The sequence below is a fragment of the Haliaeetus leucocephalus genome, unplaced genomic scaffold (assembly GCF_000737465.1).
Source record: "Haliaeetus leucocephalus isolate CR32 unplaced genomic scaffold, Haliaeetus_leucocephalus-4.0 Scaffold555, whole genome shotgun sequence".
Classification (NCBI taxonomy): domain Eukaryota; kingdom Metazoa; phylum Chordata; class Aves; order Accipitriformes; family Accipitridae; genus Haliaeetus; species Haliaeetus leucocephalus.
In genome coordinates, this window is record NW_010972991.1 from 18,653,253 (window position 1) to 18,665,634 (window position 12,382).

At 38.4% G+C, this 12,382-nt stretch overlaps 1 protein-coding gene across 1 annotated transcript in view; it reads left to right on the forward strand.

The window, feature by feature from the left end:
* STK3 (serine/threonine kinase 3) overlaps nt 1–12,382 on the forward strand; it is a 144,937-nt gene that overhangs the window by 25,170 nt on the left and 107,385 nt on the right. Inside the window, exons 5-6 of the mRNA XM_010577064.1 lie at nt 8,191–8,355; nt 8,786–8,953. Coding sequence (XP_010575366.1) covers nt 8,191–8,355; nt 8,786–8,953 — 333 coding nt within the window. The remainder of the gene's footprint in view (nt 1–8,190; nt 8,356–8,785; nt 8,954–12,382) is intronic.

The following is a 12,382-nucleotide window of genomic DNA, read 5'->3' on the forward strand; positions in this document are numbered from 1 at the left end:
TGACTACTTGCGGGCTGACCAAAAGTTCAAGCATGTTATTGAGAGCCTTTTCCAACTGCCTCTTAAACACTGACAGGCTTGGGGCATCGACCACCTCTCTAGGAAGCCTGTTCCAGTGTTTGACCACCCTCCCGGTAAAGAAATGCTTCCTAATGTCAAGTCTAAACCTCCCCTGGCGCAGCTTTGAACCATTCCTATGCATCCTATCCCTGGATACCAGGGAGAAGAGATCAGCACCTCCCTTTCCACTTCCCCTCCTCAGAAAGTTGTAGAGCAATGATGTCACCCCTCAGCCTCCTTTTCTCCAAACTAGACAAACCCAGAGTCCTTAGCTGCACCTCATAGGACATTCCTTCCAGCCCTTTCACAGCTTTGTTGCCCTCCTCTGGACACATTCAAGGACCTTCACGTGATTATTAAATTGTGGGGCCCAGAAGTGCACACACTACTCGAGGTGAGGCTGCACCAACACTGTGTACAGTGGAATAATCTCCTCTTTTGACGGGCTGGTTATGCTGTGTTTGATGCACCCCAGGATGCAGTTTGCCCTCTTGGCTGCCAGGGCACACTGCTGACTCATACTGAGCCTGCTGTTGACCAGCACCCCCAGGTCCCTTTCTGCAGGGCTGCTGTCCAACCACTCCTCTCCTAATTTGTACTTGTGCCTGGTGTTACTCCGTCCCAGGTGCAGAATGTGGCATTTGGATTTGTTAAATTTCATGTCACTGATGATTGCCCAATGCTCCAATCTATCTAGATCGCTATGCAAGGCCTCTTGTCCTTCAAGAGAGTCAATAGCACCTCCCAGTTTGGTATCATCAGCAAATTTACTAATGGTGCATTCAACTCCTGCATCCAGATCATTGATAAAAATACTGAACAGAACTGGCCCTAGAATTGAAACCTGAAGAACACTACTGGTGACAGGTTGCCAGCCAGATGTAGCCCCATTCACTACAACCCTTTGATCCCTGCCCATCAGCCAGGTCTCCACCCAGCACACTGTGTACCTGTTCATCCTACAGCTGGACAACTGTCGTGGTTTAACCCCAGCCAGCAACTAAGCACCACGCAGCCGCTCACTCACTCCCCCCCCACCCAGTGGGATTGGGGAGAAAATCGGGAAAAGAAGTAAAACTCGTGGGTTGAGATAAAGACAGTTTAATAGACTATAAAAAGAAGAAAATGATAATGATAACACTAATAAAGTGACAGCAGCAATGATAAAAGGATTGGAATATACAAATGATGCATAGTGCAATTGCTCCCCCCCTGCCGATCGATGCCCAGTTAGTCCCCGAGCAGCGATTTCCCTCCCACCCCCATCCCCCCAGTTTATATACTAGATGTGATGTTACATGGTATGGAATACCATGTTGGCCAGTTTGGGTCAGCTGCCCTGGCTGCGTCCCGTGCCAACTTCTTGTGCCCCCCCCAGCTTTCTCGCTGGCTGTGCATGAGAAGCTGAAAAATCCTTGACTTTAGACTAAACACTACTTAGCAACAACTGAATACATCAGTGTGTTATCAACATTCTTCTCATACTGAACTCAAAACAGCACTGTACCAGCTACTAGGAAGACAATTAACTCTATCCCAGCTGAAGACAGGACAACAACTTGTCCAGAAGGATGCTGTGAGGGACAGTATCAAAAGCCTTACTAAAATCCAAAAAACCTGCATCTGCTGCCTTCCCTTCATCCACTAGGCAGGTGACCTTATCATAGAAGGATATCAAATTAGTTAAACAGGACTTTCCCTTTGAACCCATGTCAGCTGTGCTGGATGATTGCATTGTTCTTTAAATGCCTTGCAGTAGTACCCAGTATGATCTTCGCTATAATTTTTCCAGAAACTGAGGTTAGACTAATAGGTCTGTAATTTCCCAGGTCTTCCTTCTCACTCTTTTTGTGAATTGGAGTAACATTGGGTAGCTTCCAGTTAGCAGGGACCTCAGTAACTAATTTTTCAAAAACTAAAGCTAGGGATTTATCTCCTTAAGAACCCATACTTGCCTTTTGTTCAGACAGTCAACTAACTTACTGGATATTCCTTAGTAGCAAAATACTTTGCAATTCCTTTATTTTGGGGTAAAGGTAAAGGTAAAGGCAAGCTTTAAATGTAGACCAGTCAACTAAAACAAACAAACAAACCAGCCACCCTTGATTTATTCAAATTGGCATAAATGCACCTAGTCCTGCTGTACGGAACGATTTAGTTGTAAATGATACTAATACAGAATCACCGAATGGTTGAGGTTGGAAAGGACTTCTGTGGGTCATCTGGTCCAACCACACTGCTCAAGCAGGGCCATCTAGAGCTGGCTGCCCAGGGCTATGTCCACAAGGCTTTTGAATGTCCCCAAGGAGGGAGACTGCACAACCTTCCTTGGCAACCTATTCCAGTGCTTGGTTGCCCTCACAGTAAAAAAGTGTTTCCTGATGTTCAAAGGGAACCTCCTGTGTTTCAGTGTGTGCCCATTGCCTCTGGTCCTGTCACTGGGCACCACTGAAAAGAGTCTGGCTCTGTCCTCTTTGCACCTTCCCTTCAGATACTTGTACAGATTGATGAGGTCCCCCATGAGCCTTCCCTTCTCCAGGCTGAACAGTCCTAGCTCTCTCAGCCTCTCCTCAGAGGAGTGATGCTTCAGTCCCTTGATCATCTTTATGGCCCTTTGTTGGACTCTCTCTGATATACCCATGTCTCTCCTGTACTGGGGAGCCCAGAAGTGGACCCAGCAGTTCACGTGTGGCCTCACCAGTGCTGAGCAGAGGGGAAGGATCACCTCCCTTGACCTGCTGGTGACACTGCTCCTAATGCAGCCTGGGATACCATTTGCCTTCTTTGCAGCATACAAAATACTTAAATACCATTAATGTTGTGCAAAAACATCTGCAACAGGCAGTTTTGGTCTACAGAAACAACGTAACTAGAACTTTTTGTACAGTGCTTTGTGCATCCAGTAAGGGAAGAAATGGTGTATGTGTGGCTCAGCTGCCATACTGCCATAGTTAAATAATGTTTGTGGTTTTAGAAGTAATTTTTTTGAGAATTTCGTATTTGTGTAAGTGTTTTCAGTGGTATGCATAGGTGGTGTATGTTCTGCAAAAAGTTAAATTGCACAATCCCCAAGAAATTAATAATTTTGAAAGTTTTTTTTAAAGTCTTTTTTTGTTGTGCATGGTAAAGTTCAATACGGCAGAATATTATTTTCTGAAAAGGTAATTTTGTCTAGGGAAGGTGAGTGTACTTTCTTGACTTGTTGAGTAAGGCTGGAAATTCATTGCATCCTTCTAAATATTATATTAGAGCTAAACATTTTGTCTGTGTATTATTATGCATATACTTGGCTGTGTTTAGCAATAATATAACCAGGAGTGACTTCAGTGACTGCATTGTGTTATATAGGTGATGATTATATATATGTATGTATACATATGCACATTTTATGAAGCGCAAGGGGATGGATCTAGGACATCTGGAGTTGGGATTGATGTGTCTCTCAACACTTAGGGCAGAATAAGCCTGTTTTCCCTTCTTTTTCCCCTGTGCTTCCCTGTTACTGCTGTTCCTGACAAATACTACTTGTGTTCTCTGTTTACTTCTTATAGGTAACATTCACTTCTATGGGCTTTTCTGACCATTGTGTGTATTTTGATGTTACTTAAATACTTCTTACTTTTGTAACATGTAGCCAGGCTAGAGTTTTCCTTTACTGATGGTCTCCAGGTGGTGTATCAGGCTGCAGTACTCTAGAACTCACTCTCTTCTGGTTTGCCTGATTCTCAGTCCATAGCTTCTTCGTCAACCTTTTGGTACGGGTGTTCTGTTCCCCTCTCCTTTTGAGAGCTGGATTTTGCCATGCAGCTGCAAAAGCACTTCTCCATCTAGAGCTGATCCAAAGATCTCCATGTGGCTTAACCACTAATTTTTTAAGAACTAAAGCTAGGGATTTACCTCCTTAGGAGCACAACATACTGAAGAGAGACCTTCTCTGCAAAGCCTTCTAAGCACAATTTCTTATAATACTTGTTTCTAGGTGAAAGCAGGGAGTAAGTTGTATGCCTGTCTTGCTATACATTTGTCAGTTTTCGGGATCATTTTTTGATTTGTGTTCAGGATTAACTGCATGGAAGTCTTTGGAGATTCAGGACATTGTATTGTTTCTGAACAGGGGTGGATTTGGCAAAGCTCTGGCAGAAAGTGTTACACTCAGCATGTCATAAACTGTTCATGATACAGTATTTGTTAATAACCAGAGCTTAAATTGCCTGTAGCGTGAGTCTTAAGATAATCAGTTTTAGTGTACTTCACCACAAAATTATTAGCTCACATAATGAGGATTATCTGTTTCTCCAGATATCCTCCTGACCATACTTCAGTTTATCTTATAGTTGATTTAAAGTCCCTTCTTGCTTGACTTCAGATCACATAGATGGTTTTACCCTTGGTGCAATGACAGGAAAGCTGTCTTGTTTGAGCTGTGTGTAACAGGGTTTTCAGTTCTCCTGGCATACAATCCTTTGAAGCGGCATAGCAGTCAGCATAAAGTAGCACAAATAAAGGCTTTGAGCAGTGTCATGAATAGAAACACTGAAAGATCTTGGAGATAAATGACAGGCAAGGAATGCATAATGTGCAGCAGAGGCGGTAACTGCTTGCTGTGGAGCATGGAGCTAATGCCACCACCAATTTCGTCCTCTACTTGCATAGGGAAAGGCTTATAAAATCACTGGGACTCTTTAGGTACAGCAACACATGTACTTATTTGGAAAGCAATGCCAATTGGAGCAGTTCCTACTCTGCTACATCCTTGTTGACTGTGCCATGAATTGAATCAGGGGACTGATTTATTGGAAAAATAATTTGGCAGACAGGTTTATTTTTAACTAGAGTCAGTTACAGTTGTTCAGTGGAAGGGCTGACACACAGTGGGAATTACTGCTGTAGGTTGCAGTGAAAGGAGGGACTGGAGCTTGGCTCTGCTGTTTAAATAAATGTATGTGTAACTGTGCCCTTGGGCTCCACGCCCAGGTTTTATGAGACTGGATAGAACCTGGAATAGGGAAGTGGTTCTGTTTGTTAAAGAATTAAAACTTGTTATGAGCAACTCAAGTGCAGATAATATTGCTGACTAATCATTTTTTCCTTTCTGTTGAGTCATACTGTTGGCTTACAATGATTATGAGTGGGGTTTTTGTTTCTTGTGGGCTTTTGGTGGTGGTTGTTTTGGAGAGAGATGCGGATATGTACCAACACTTTCAAAACTGAAACTGGAAGGAATTGCTATTGCTTAATTTAATTTCTGTGTAGGATTGGAAAAGTAGAGAAAGAAGGGAAAAATGCAACCTAGTGTTGCAGCCAAATTAGAGTATTAATTCTCAGTTTTGCAGTTTCTTGCATTTCTAAGAGTATGTCAAGTTCATTTGCTTAGTTCTTGTAATACAGCATCGAGGTACTGTAATTGAACAGCATTTCAGTTGCATGAATAGTTTCTTTGTATTTCCTTGAGAAACTGCATCACATGGAATGAATTGTCTGTGTGTTTTTTATTCTAGAATAAATGTTGATGAAAATCTGAGAAGTGTTCTCAGGGCGGTCTGGTACCTGCAAAAGGTTCACTCTTACTGTTTCTCTTATAAGCCTTGTTCAGGAGCTTATGGATTCCTATTACCTTGATCTAAAGCAAAGAAGATAAACAACTGTGCTAACTGATGACTTAGTAGTCCATGTAGTTTATGAAGCAGATAAATGAAAATATACGTCAATTATTTTTTTTACTGTATTGTATTTTCTTTGGTAATGAAATGTCTGTCAGGTTGTTGCCAGTTGATATTTGCAGCTTATTGTATCATTTGTGATAGTATATGAATTCTGCAACATATTGAAGTAGTAAATAAGAGAAGCATTTTGGACTGCCCAGTCTACAGTACCTCTTTATTTATATTAGGTGTTTAATCATTGGTAATTTTTTTTTTTTTTAGCTTTAAAACTGAAGTTTGTCTGGTCAGCTTAAAAAAAAAAAGTCAAGCAAGAGTTCTTAGTGTTTTCTTTGTGATGCTTTTACAGAGTTCAGTAAATATCCCTGTTGTGATTTTTTTTTTCTTACTCTTCAAATTTTCAGTTTTCTTTCTCAGTTTGTATTCAGTTACTTGACTAATTTGAGAGTACCTTTCCATTCATTCTGACTGAAAAATAAACAGCAAACATGATGTGAAAGAGAGCTGGGTATAACTGTGCAAAATGTATTGTTGACTTCAGGAACTCTGAAGTTCTAAAGAGCCTCAACTCTTCTACCTTAATTCTCAGAAGTAGCTGAAGGCTATGCTGTTATTAAAGAACATGAAGAAACCTGTTAAAAATTCAGCATGCCTGTATAAGATAGTATTATGCACTGGTAAGCATTATGTAAAGGAATATGGTTTTTAGAGACCAGAGGATATTAACAGGCTGCACATAGTGGTAGTTGTGCTTACTAAAATGTGGCTTGTCTTATAAAACATATTCAGGGCCAGCTATGTTAAGATTTCTGATAGTTCAATTGTACAACTTTATAGTGTGATAGTAATGTGCTATATTATAGCATAGCTCATGTGGATTATCTAATTACTAGATTACTAACTGTTAAGAACTAACACGAAATCTTTGCACAGACAGCAAACTAATTAACATTGTTGGTAGATGCTTAAAATATACGGTATTTGTGGCTGAAATTGAAGAGCCATATATTCAATCTGTTTGTATTTTCCTATGAGGATATCATCTAGTAATTGTCGAGTGATGCAGTCAATTTAAAAAGAACCCAAAAGTTCAGTGAGCGTTCATTCTCTGCATCAGTTGGCAACAAGAAAAGAATGGTGTAAGAAAAAGCCTGTAGCATCTGATTGGCATCCATTCTCGATCATTTCTGTAATTGTCTAGAATTAAAGGAACAAGTGATAATAGTTACTGGCACCTTCCAGCATAAGAGTACCCTGACATCTTAGTTGTCCTTTTTCAAGGCTGAGTAGGGTTTTGGGAAGGTCAGTGGGGTCCCATCTGTATGGGTGTAGTTCTACAAGTTTGTGTCAGTATGGAGCACAGGCAGAGTGAGAAATATTTATTTTCAAAAATTAGCATTTATTTACATTCCATATAAAATGAAGGCACTAGCCTTAAAAGGAATGGCTTACTTGACAGACTTCAGTAAAATTTGGTAAACTAGTTGGGAACTGTTTGGGCATTTGTAGTTTTGTATGCTATATTATCTCCCTATAGATAATAAGTAGCAAGCGATCCCTAATGAATATATTTTTTGCAAACTTTGTGATAAGTAATTATTTGGCTATTTTCTGTACACCTTTATTCCCTGCTTTTTGTTTTGTGGTTTGTTTTCTTTTTTTTTGTTTGTTTTTTTGTTTTTGTTCTTGCAAAGAAGCTTGTAATTCATCCTCTCTAGCTTGTAAATTGCTGGCAATGAGAAACTAATAGTAGTGCAATCAGGAATAGCTGGTGGACAAAAGCTTGATAGTACTAGTTTTAGACTTAGCAGGCATTTTGTATGTAGGAATTTAAGAAATAAAGAAAACACGGCATTCCTTTAATCTCCTTCCAAATGTAGGACTGTGCTAGTTTGTTGGGCAAACTGTGTAAAGAACTTAAGGGCATGGATGTTTGACAAATAGCTTTAGCCTTCCACATTAGAGAAAGGGCTATCTCTTTTTCCAGGGAAGTATTCTGGTGTGTGCCATCTAGTCCAGTGGTGACCGCCATTACCTTTGTTTTAACAAAGGTAATGCATAACTTGGCAATTAGTGTGTATGATCTTAGTGATAAATGTATTAGCTGTATATTGTAGAAACTGTGCAGCAGTCTTTATGAAGGATCTCAGCATCTAAAGAATAGTAACTTTTGATTGACAGGCAAGAGAATATTGCATATTCTGTCATCTGATCTGTGTCAGCCCCTTCTCTAGTTTGATAGCTTGCTTGCTCTAATTGGACTGTAGACATGAAAGAATCTAGCTATATGGATCAAGTTAGTAGATCAGAGTTTTGAATTGTAAATGCTATTGGGCATATTCCTGTGTTAAAATAGCGGAGGTATGTTGTCTGTATTATTTAAAATAATCATTATGGAATGATCATGTTTTAAATAGTTTTAAATAGACTCTATGTGTATACCTGAAAATGGTTCTATGTTTTCTTGCAGCTAACAGAAGATGAAATTGCAACTATTCTGAAATCTACTCTTAAAGGACTTGAATACTTGCACTTTATGAGAAAAATACATAGAGATATAAAGGCTGGAAACATCCTTCTTAACACCGAGGGACATGCAAAATTAGCTGATTTTGGTGTGGCTGGCCAGTTAACAGTAAGTACCTGTGGAAAGATGATTTAAAAATGCTTTAGTGCTCCTAACCATGTTCTTTTACTTTTGTCTTTTTCTTCTGCCTTGAATTTTGTGTCTGAGGAGTGACTAGTGGCAATGGTAGAGCTAACATTCTTTATTATGAGTAGTATTTAATGTGTTGCAAAGCTATTTAGTTTTTAGTTGTTTATTTTTGTAACCCAGTGTACTTTAAGTGCCTAATGATCCCACTTTAAACTTTTGTTTGAGGTTTATGATCATTGTCACCTGTTTGGCTTCTGTAGGCCGATGGGTTGAATCTGTTTGGTCTTAATTGGAAGTCACTACCACTTGACCTTTGGGTGGCTAATTTCACTTTCAAATATAGAATTAATATCAAAAGAATCTGAAAATAAGTATCACTGTTTTAATCGCATAAATAATATAATTACAGGATACAATGGCAAAACGTAATACTGTTATAGGAACTCCGTTTTGGATGGCTCCTGAAGTAATACAAGAGATTGGCTATAACTGCGTGGCAGACATCTGGTCCCTTGGTATCACTTCAATAGAAATGGCTGAAGGAAAGCCTCCATATGCTGATATTCATCCAATGAGGGTAAGTGTTTATGGTGGTGTTTTCTTGTTTGTTATATTAAAAAAACAAAAAAAGCCCCAAAAGCTCAAAAACCTGATACTGGAATCATGGAACTGTGCATTTATGGACAAGGATTTTAAGACTAAGGATTTTTACTTGCTGTCTTGCTTCCTATTTACTGCAGTTTGCCTGTGTTTTGACACATCTCTGTAAGGTTTCAGGATGCTTTTATCTCCATTTGAGAGAAAGCTAAAGCAGTAAGTGCTTAATTGACTTGAAGGCAACATCCTAGATCCTATTCCATACTGTACTTGCACTTGGAGAGTTCCATAACCAAGAAGCCATCCTCCTTTGAGAGGGAGTTTTGAAGTAAAGGTGACCTAAAGAAGGATTCAGAATTGTCCTATGTGAGCACTGCTAATATTAGTAACCCCTGACAGATTTTATTTATTACTGAATCTTAAAGTCTGTTGCTGAATTAGTTTAGTTTTTGCAAAATAAAATGTAAATAGAACTAGTTGCTTTATGAGAAGTAGCAGTTATAAAGGAATTACTTGGAGAAGTTCATGGTGAACAATGTTTATCTAGGAATAACTGTTGCCACTGTTAGTCATGCTTTTTTTTTTTTTTTTTTTTGAAATGAGCTATAGAATAGCTACACTGATTGCACTGAGCATCAATAAATACTCTGTTCTTGAATTGTTTATATCTAAGGCCCATTTGGTATTAATAAGGCACTTTATATTGCTAAAAGCAGATTTTTTTCATCTTTGTGATTTGCTGCAAAAACGGCATGCTTACTAGATTATCGTATTCAGTTTTCTTTTGCTGGTGCCTCATATATCAGGATCTTAATATAAAGAAGCCACCACTGTTCAAAGAGAAGGTACTGTTCATATATGATTACTGTAAGGTGACCCATGTATGAGTTCAAGTGTATTTAGTGCTGTTGGGTTCTTGATTTTTGTTTGTGGGGTTCTTGATTTTTGTTCATGTGTGCTTTTTGGAGCAGAGATGTTTCCTGAAGTTTTATGGCAATGTGCAGCTCAGTTAAAGCTAGTGAGTGTTTTGCAATTAGAAGCATTACGTAATTTTGGAAGCAAAACTTAGGAATTTTCCTGTACCATATTATTTTTTTTTTCTGTGTAATTAACAATTTTAAAATTATTTTTCAAACTGAAAATACTCAGATGAAAGCTAAGAACAAAATAAGTATCTCTGAAGCTTGTTTTTGATGGGAATTTAATTTAAGATGAATTCACATTTAAAAATATTTTGAAGATCTATTGATTACAAATTATACATTTGATCATGCTGGGGGTTTTGGTTGTACTTTTTATGAAAATGTCTTAATTACATCTGAGTTCATTTTAGCATCATTATATGTAGTAGTACTAGCTGTTGAAAGGCAGGGACTACATTATCAGAGAGGATTTTTATACACATAACAATAGCTGCTTATAAATCAAAAGTCATTGAGTTTGAAAGCTTGTGAATCTGTTTAATTCTTGTAATCAAATGAATGCTATCAAAGGCCAAAGTAATTTAACACAACAATTCTGGATTACATAGAACATGTGTTCTTGTTAATGAATTACGTTATGGTTTTTAAGGGCTTGTATGCAGTTAGTACTCTTTTGTATATTTGATACCTACAGTTTTTCTTAATTTTTATTGGTGAGTTGTTACAGTGGTTAACAAGAAATACACAGATTTAAGTTGCAATAGTTTTCCCAGTGTCATATGATATAGCTTCACAAGACTTTTGGACATATGTAGATGCTTTCCTACTTTGTTTTAGTTATGACACAGAATTGATACAGGCAAGCATGAAAGCTTGGGCAAATTTTCATTGCTTTTTCTAGATGTTGCTGGAGTTCTGTGGTATTTATGTAAGGCACAATTTTGTTACTTGGGAATGCATGTTGAAATTACCATGTGCACTATTTTGCTGTAGGCTGGTTGGCACTGCCACAAAGGTAATGCACTGCCAGTAGGCCATTTCCTTGTCAACTGCATTTACAGCTTAATAGAAATATTACATGACTTCTTTAAACAAGTGTTTTGGCAGAGAGGAAATAGCAGATTCCATGCAGACAAGCATAGCTTCCTCTGCTTAACCACACTCTAGCTACTCCAGAGAATTGTACTAGTTTCAGCTGGGAAAGAATGAGAAGTGGGAGGTGCAAAATGGAATTTCATGTTGGGGGAAAAAACAACAGGTTTCTTCTCTTTAAGTATTCCTGTTTTAGTATTTTTGACTGTGTAAGTGTCATCAATGCTATTTAACTTTTCTGCTGCAAACCTGAGTTCAACAAAACCTACAGTTGTCATACTTGGTTTCAGCCTCAAAGGTCAAGACCATTTGCCAGCCCAGTAGGTCTAATGCTTTATTCACGTAAGGATTACAGAATGCCTCACATATTCGATATCAGAGTCCTTTTTTGCTTTTGCTAATGATGAAAAGTGAAACTTCTGTATTTTCTCTGAGTTTTCATCAAAGGAGTGTTTTCAAGTAGTTTTAAAGGAGGAAAAAATACAGATGTCCTCAAGGTTGCCCTAAAACATGGTGATACAGCCGTTAGAAATAGCAAGGAATTTGCTGATAAGTCAAAAATCACTCAAGCTTAGATAACTTAATGCATCCAGCAGGGCTAAAAGCATGTCGATTGCAGTAGTCTGCAGTAGCCAGGGTTAATGTGGCTAACAGTGTTTGCATCTGCCTTTGATTGCTCTGCTGGGATGAGCAGTTATGAATTTATAGTAGAGCTAATTAAAGAGGGCTTCACTGTGGTTCTAGAGCAAGACTCAATCTCCTACTCTGAAGCTGCAGTGATATGTTTTAACAGCTGTGTTCCTGTGTCCCCCATTGACTGCAGCATGTATGATGTCCTGTAGTGATAAAGTATTTATGTCCTACCACTGTCTGAATTTAATTCAAACCATTAACTGCTTTGTTCAATCTCTCCTCTTCATGCAATATCTGTCTTTATTATTTCTGTTTGTTTCTAAAGTCCTCTTTTTTTTTTTTAAATCTGTAATAGAGGCATAAAGATTGGCACTGTTCTGCTGTAGTAGTTGTGATTTTGCTTTTTGCTAAAAATTGGTAACATGCTTTTGAAATATCTTCCATGTTTGCTAATCAAGCCATGATCTCAAATTTGTCGTGTAAAAGAGTTGTTTCTGGTGGAAGATCCTTTAAGCTGCAAAGTTTTTACTTGATCATAATCTACCTTCTGCTGATACATGGCTTTATTAACAAGTAGATTAACAACACTTTGCCATAAAGCTAATCTTAACCCTTAAGAATAGCTGTTTTTTGAGATCCTTTCTCTAGGACTACACTTACCAAAAGTTTTCCTTACATTCATGCAATGACATGATCACTTATTGCTGCGAGGCTGTGATTTTTATTATCAGTTTAAATCAGTTTGTGTGTGGACTGCTGGT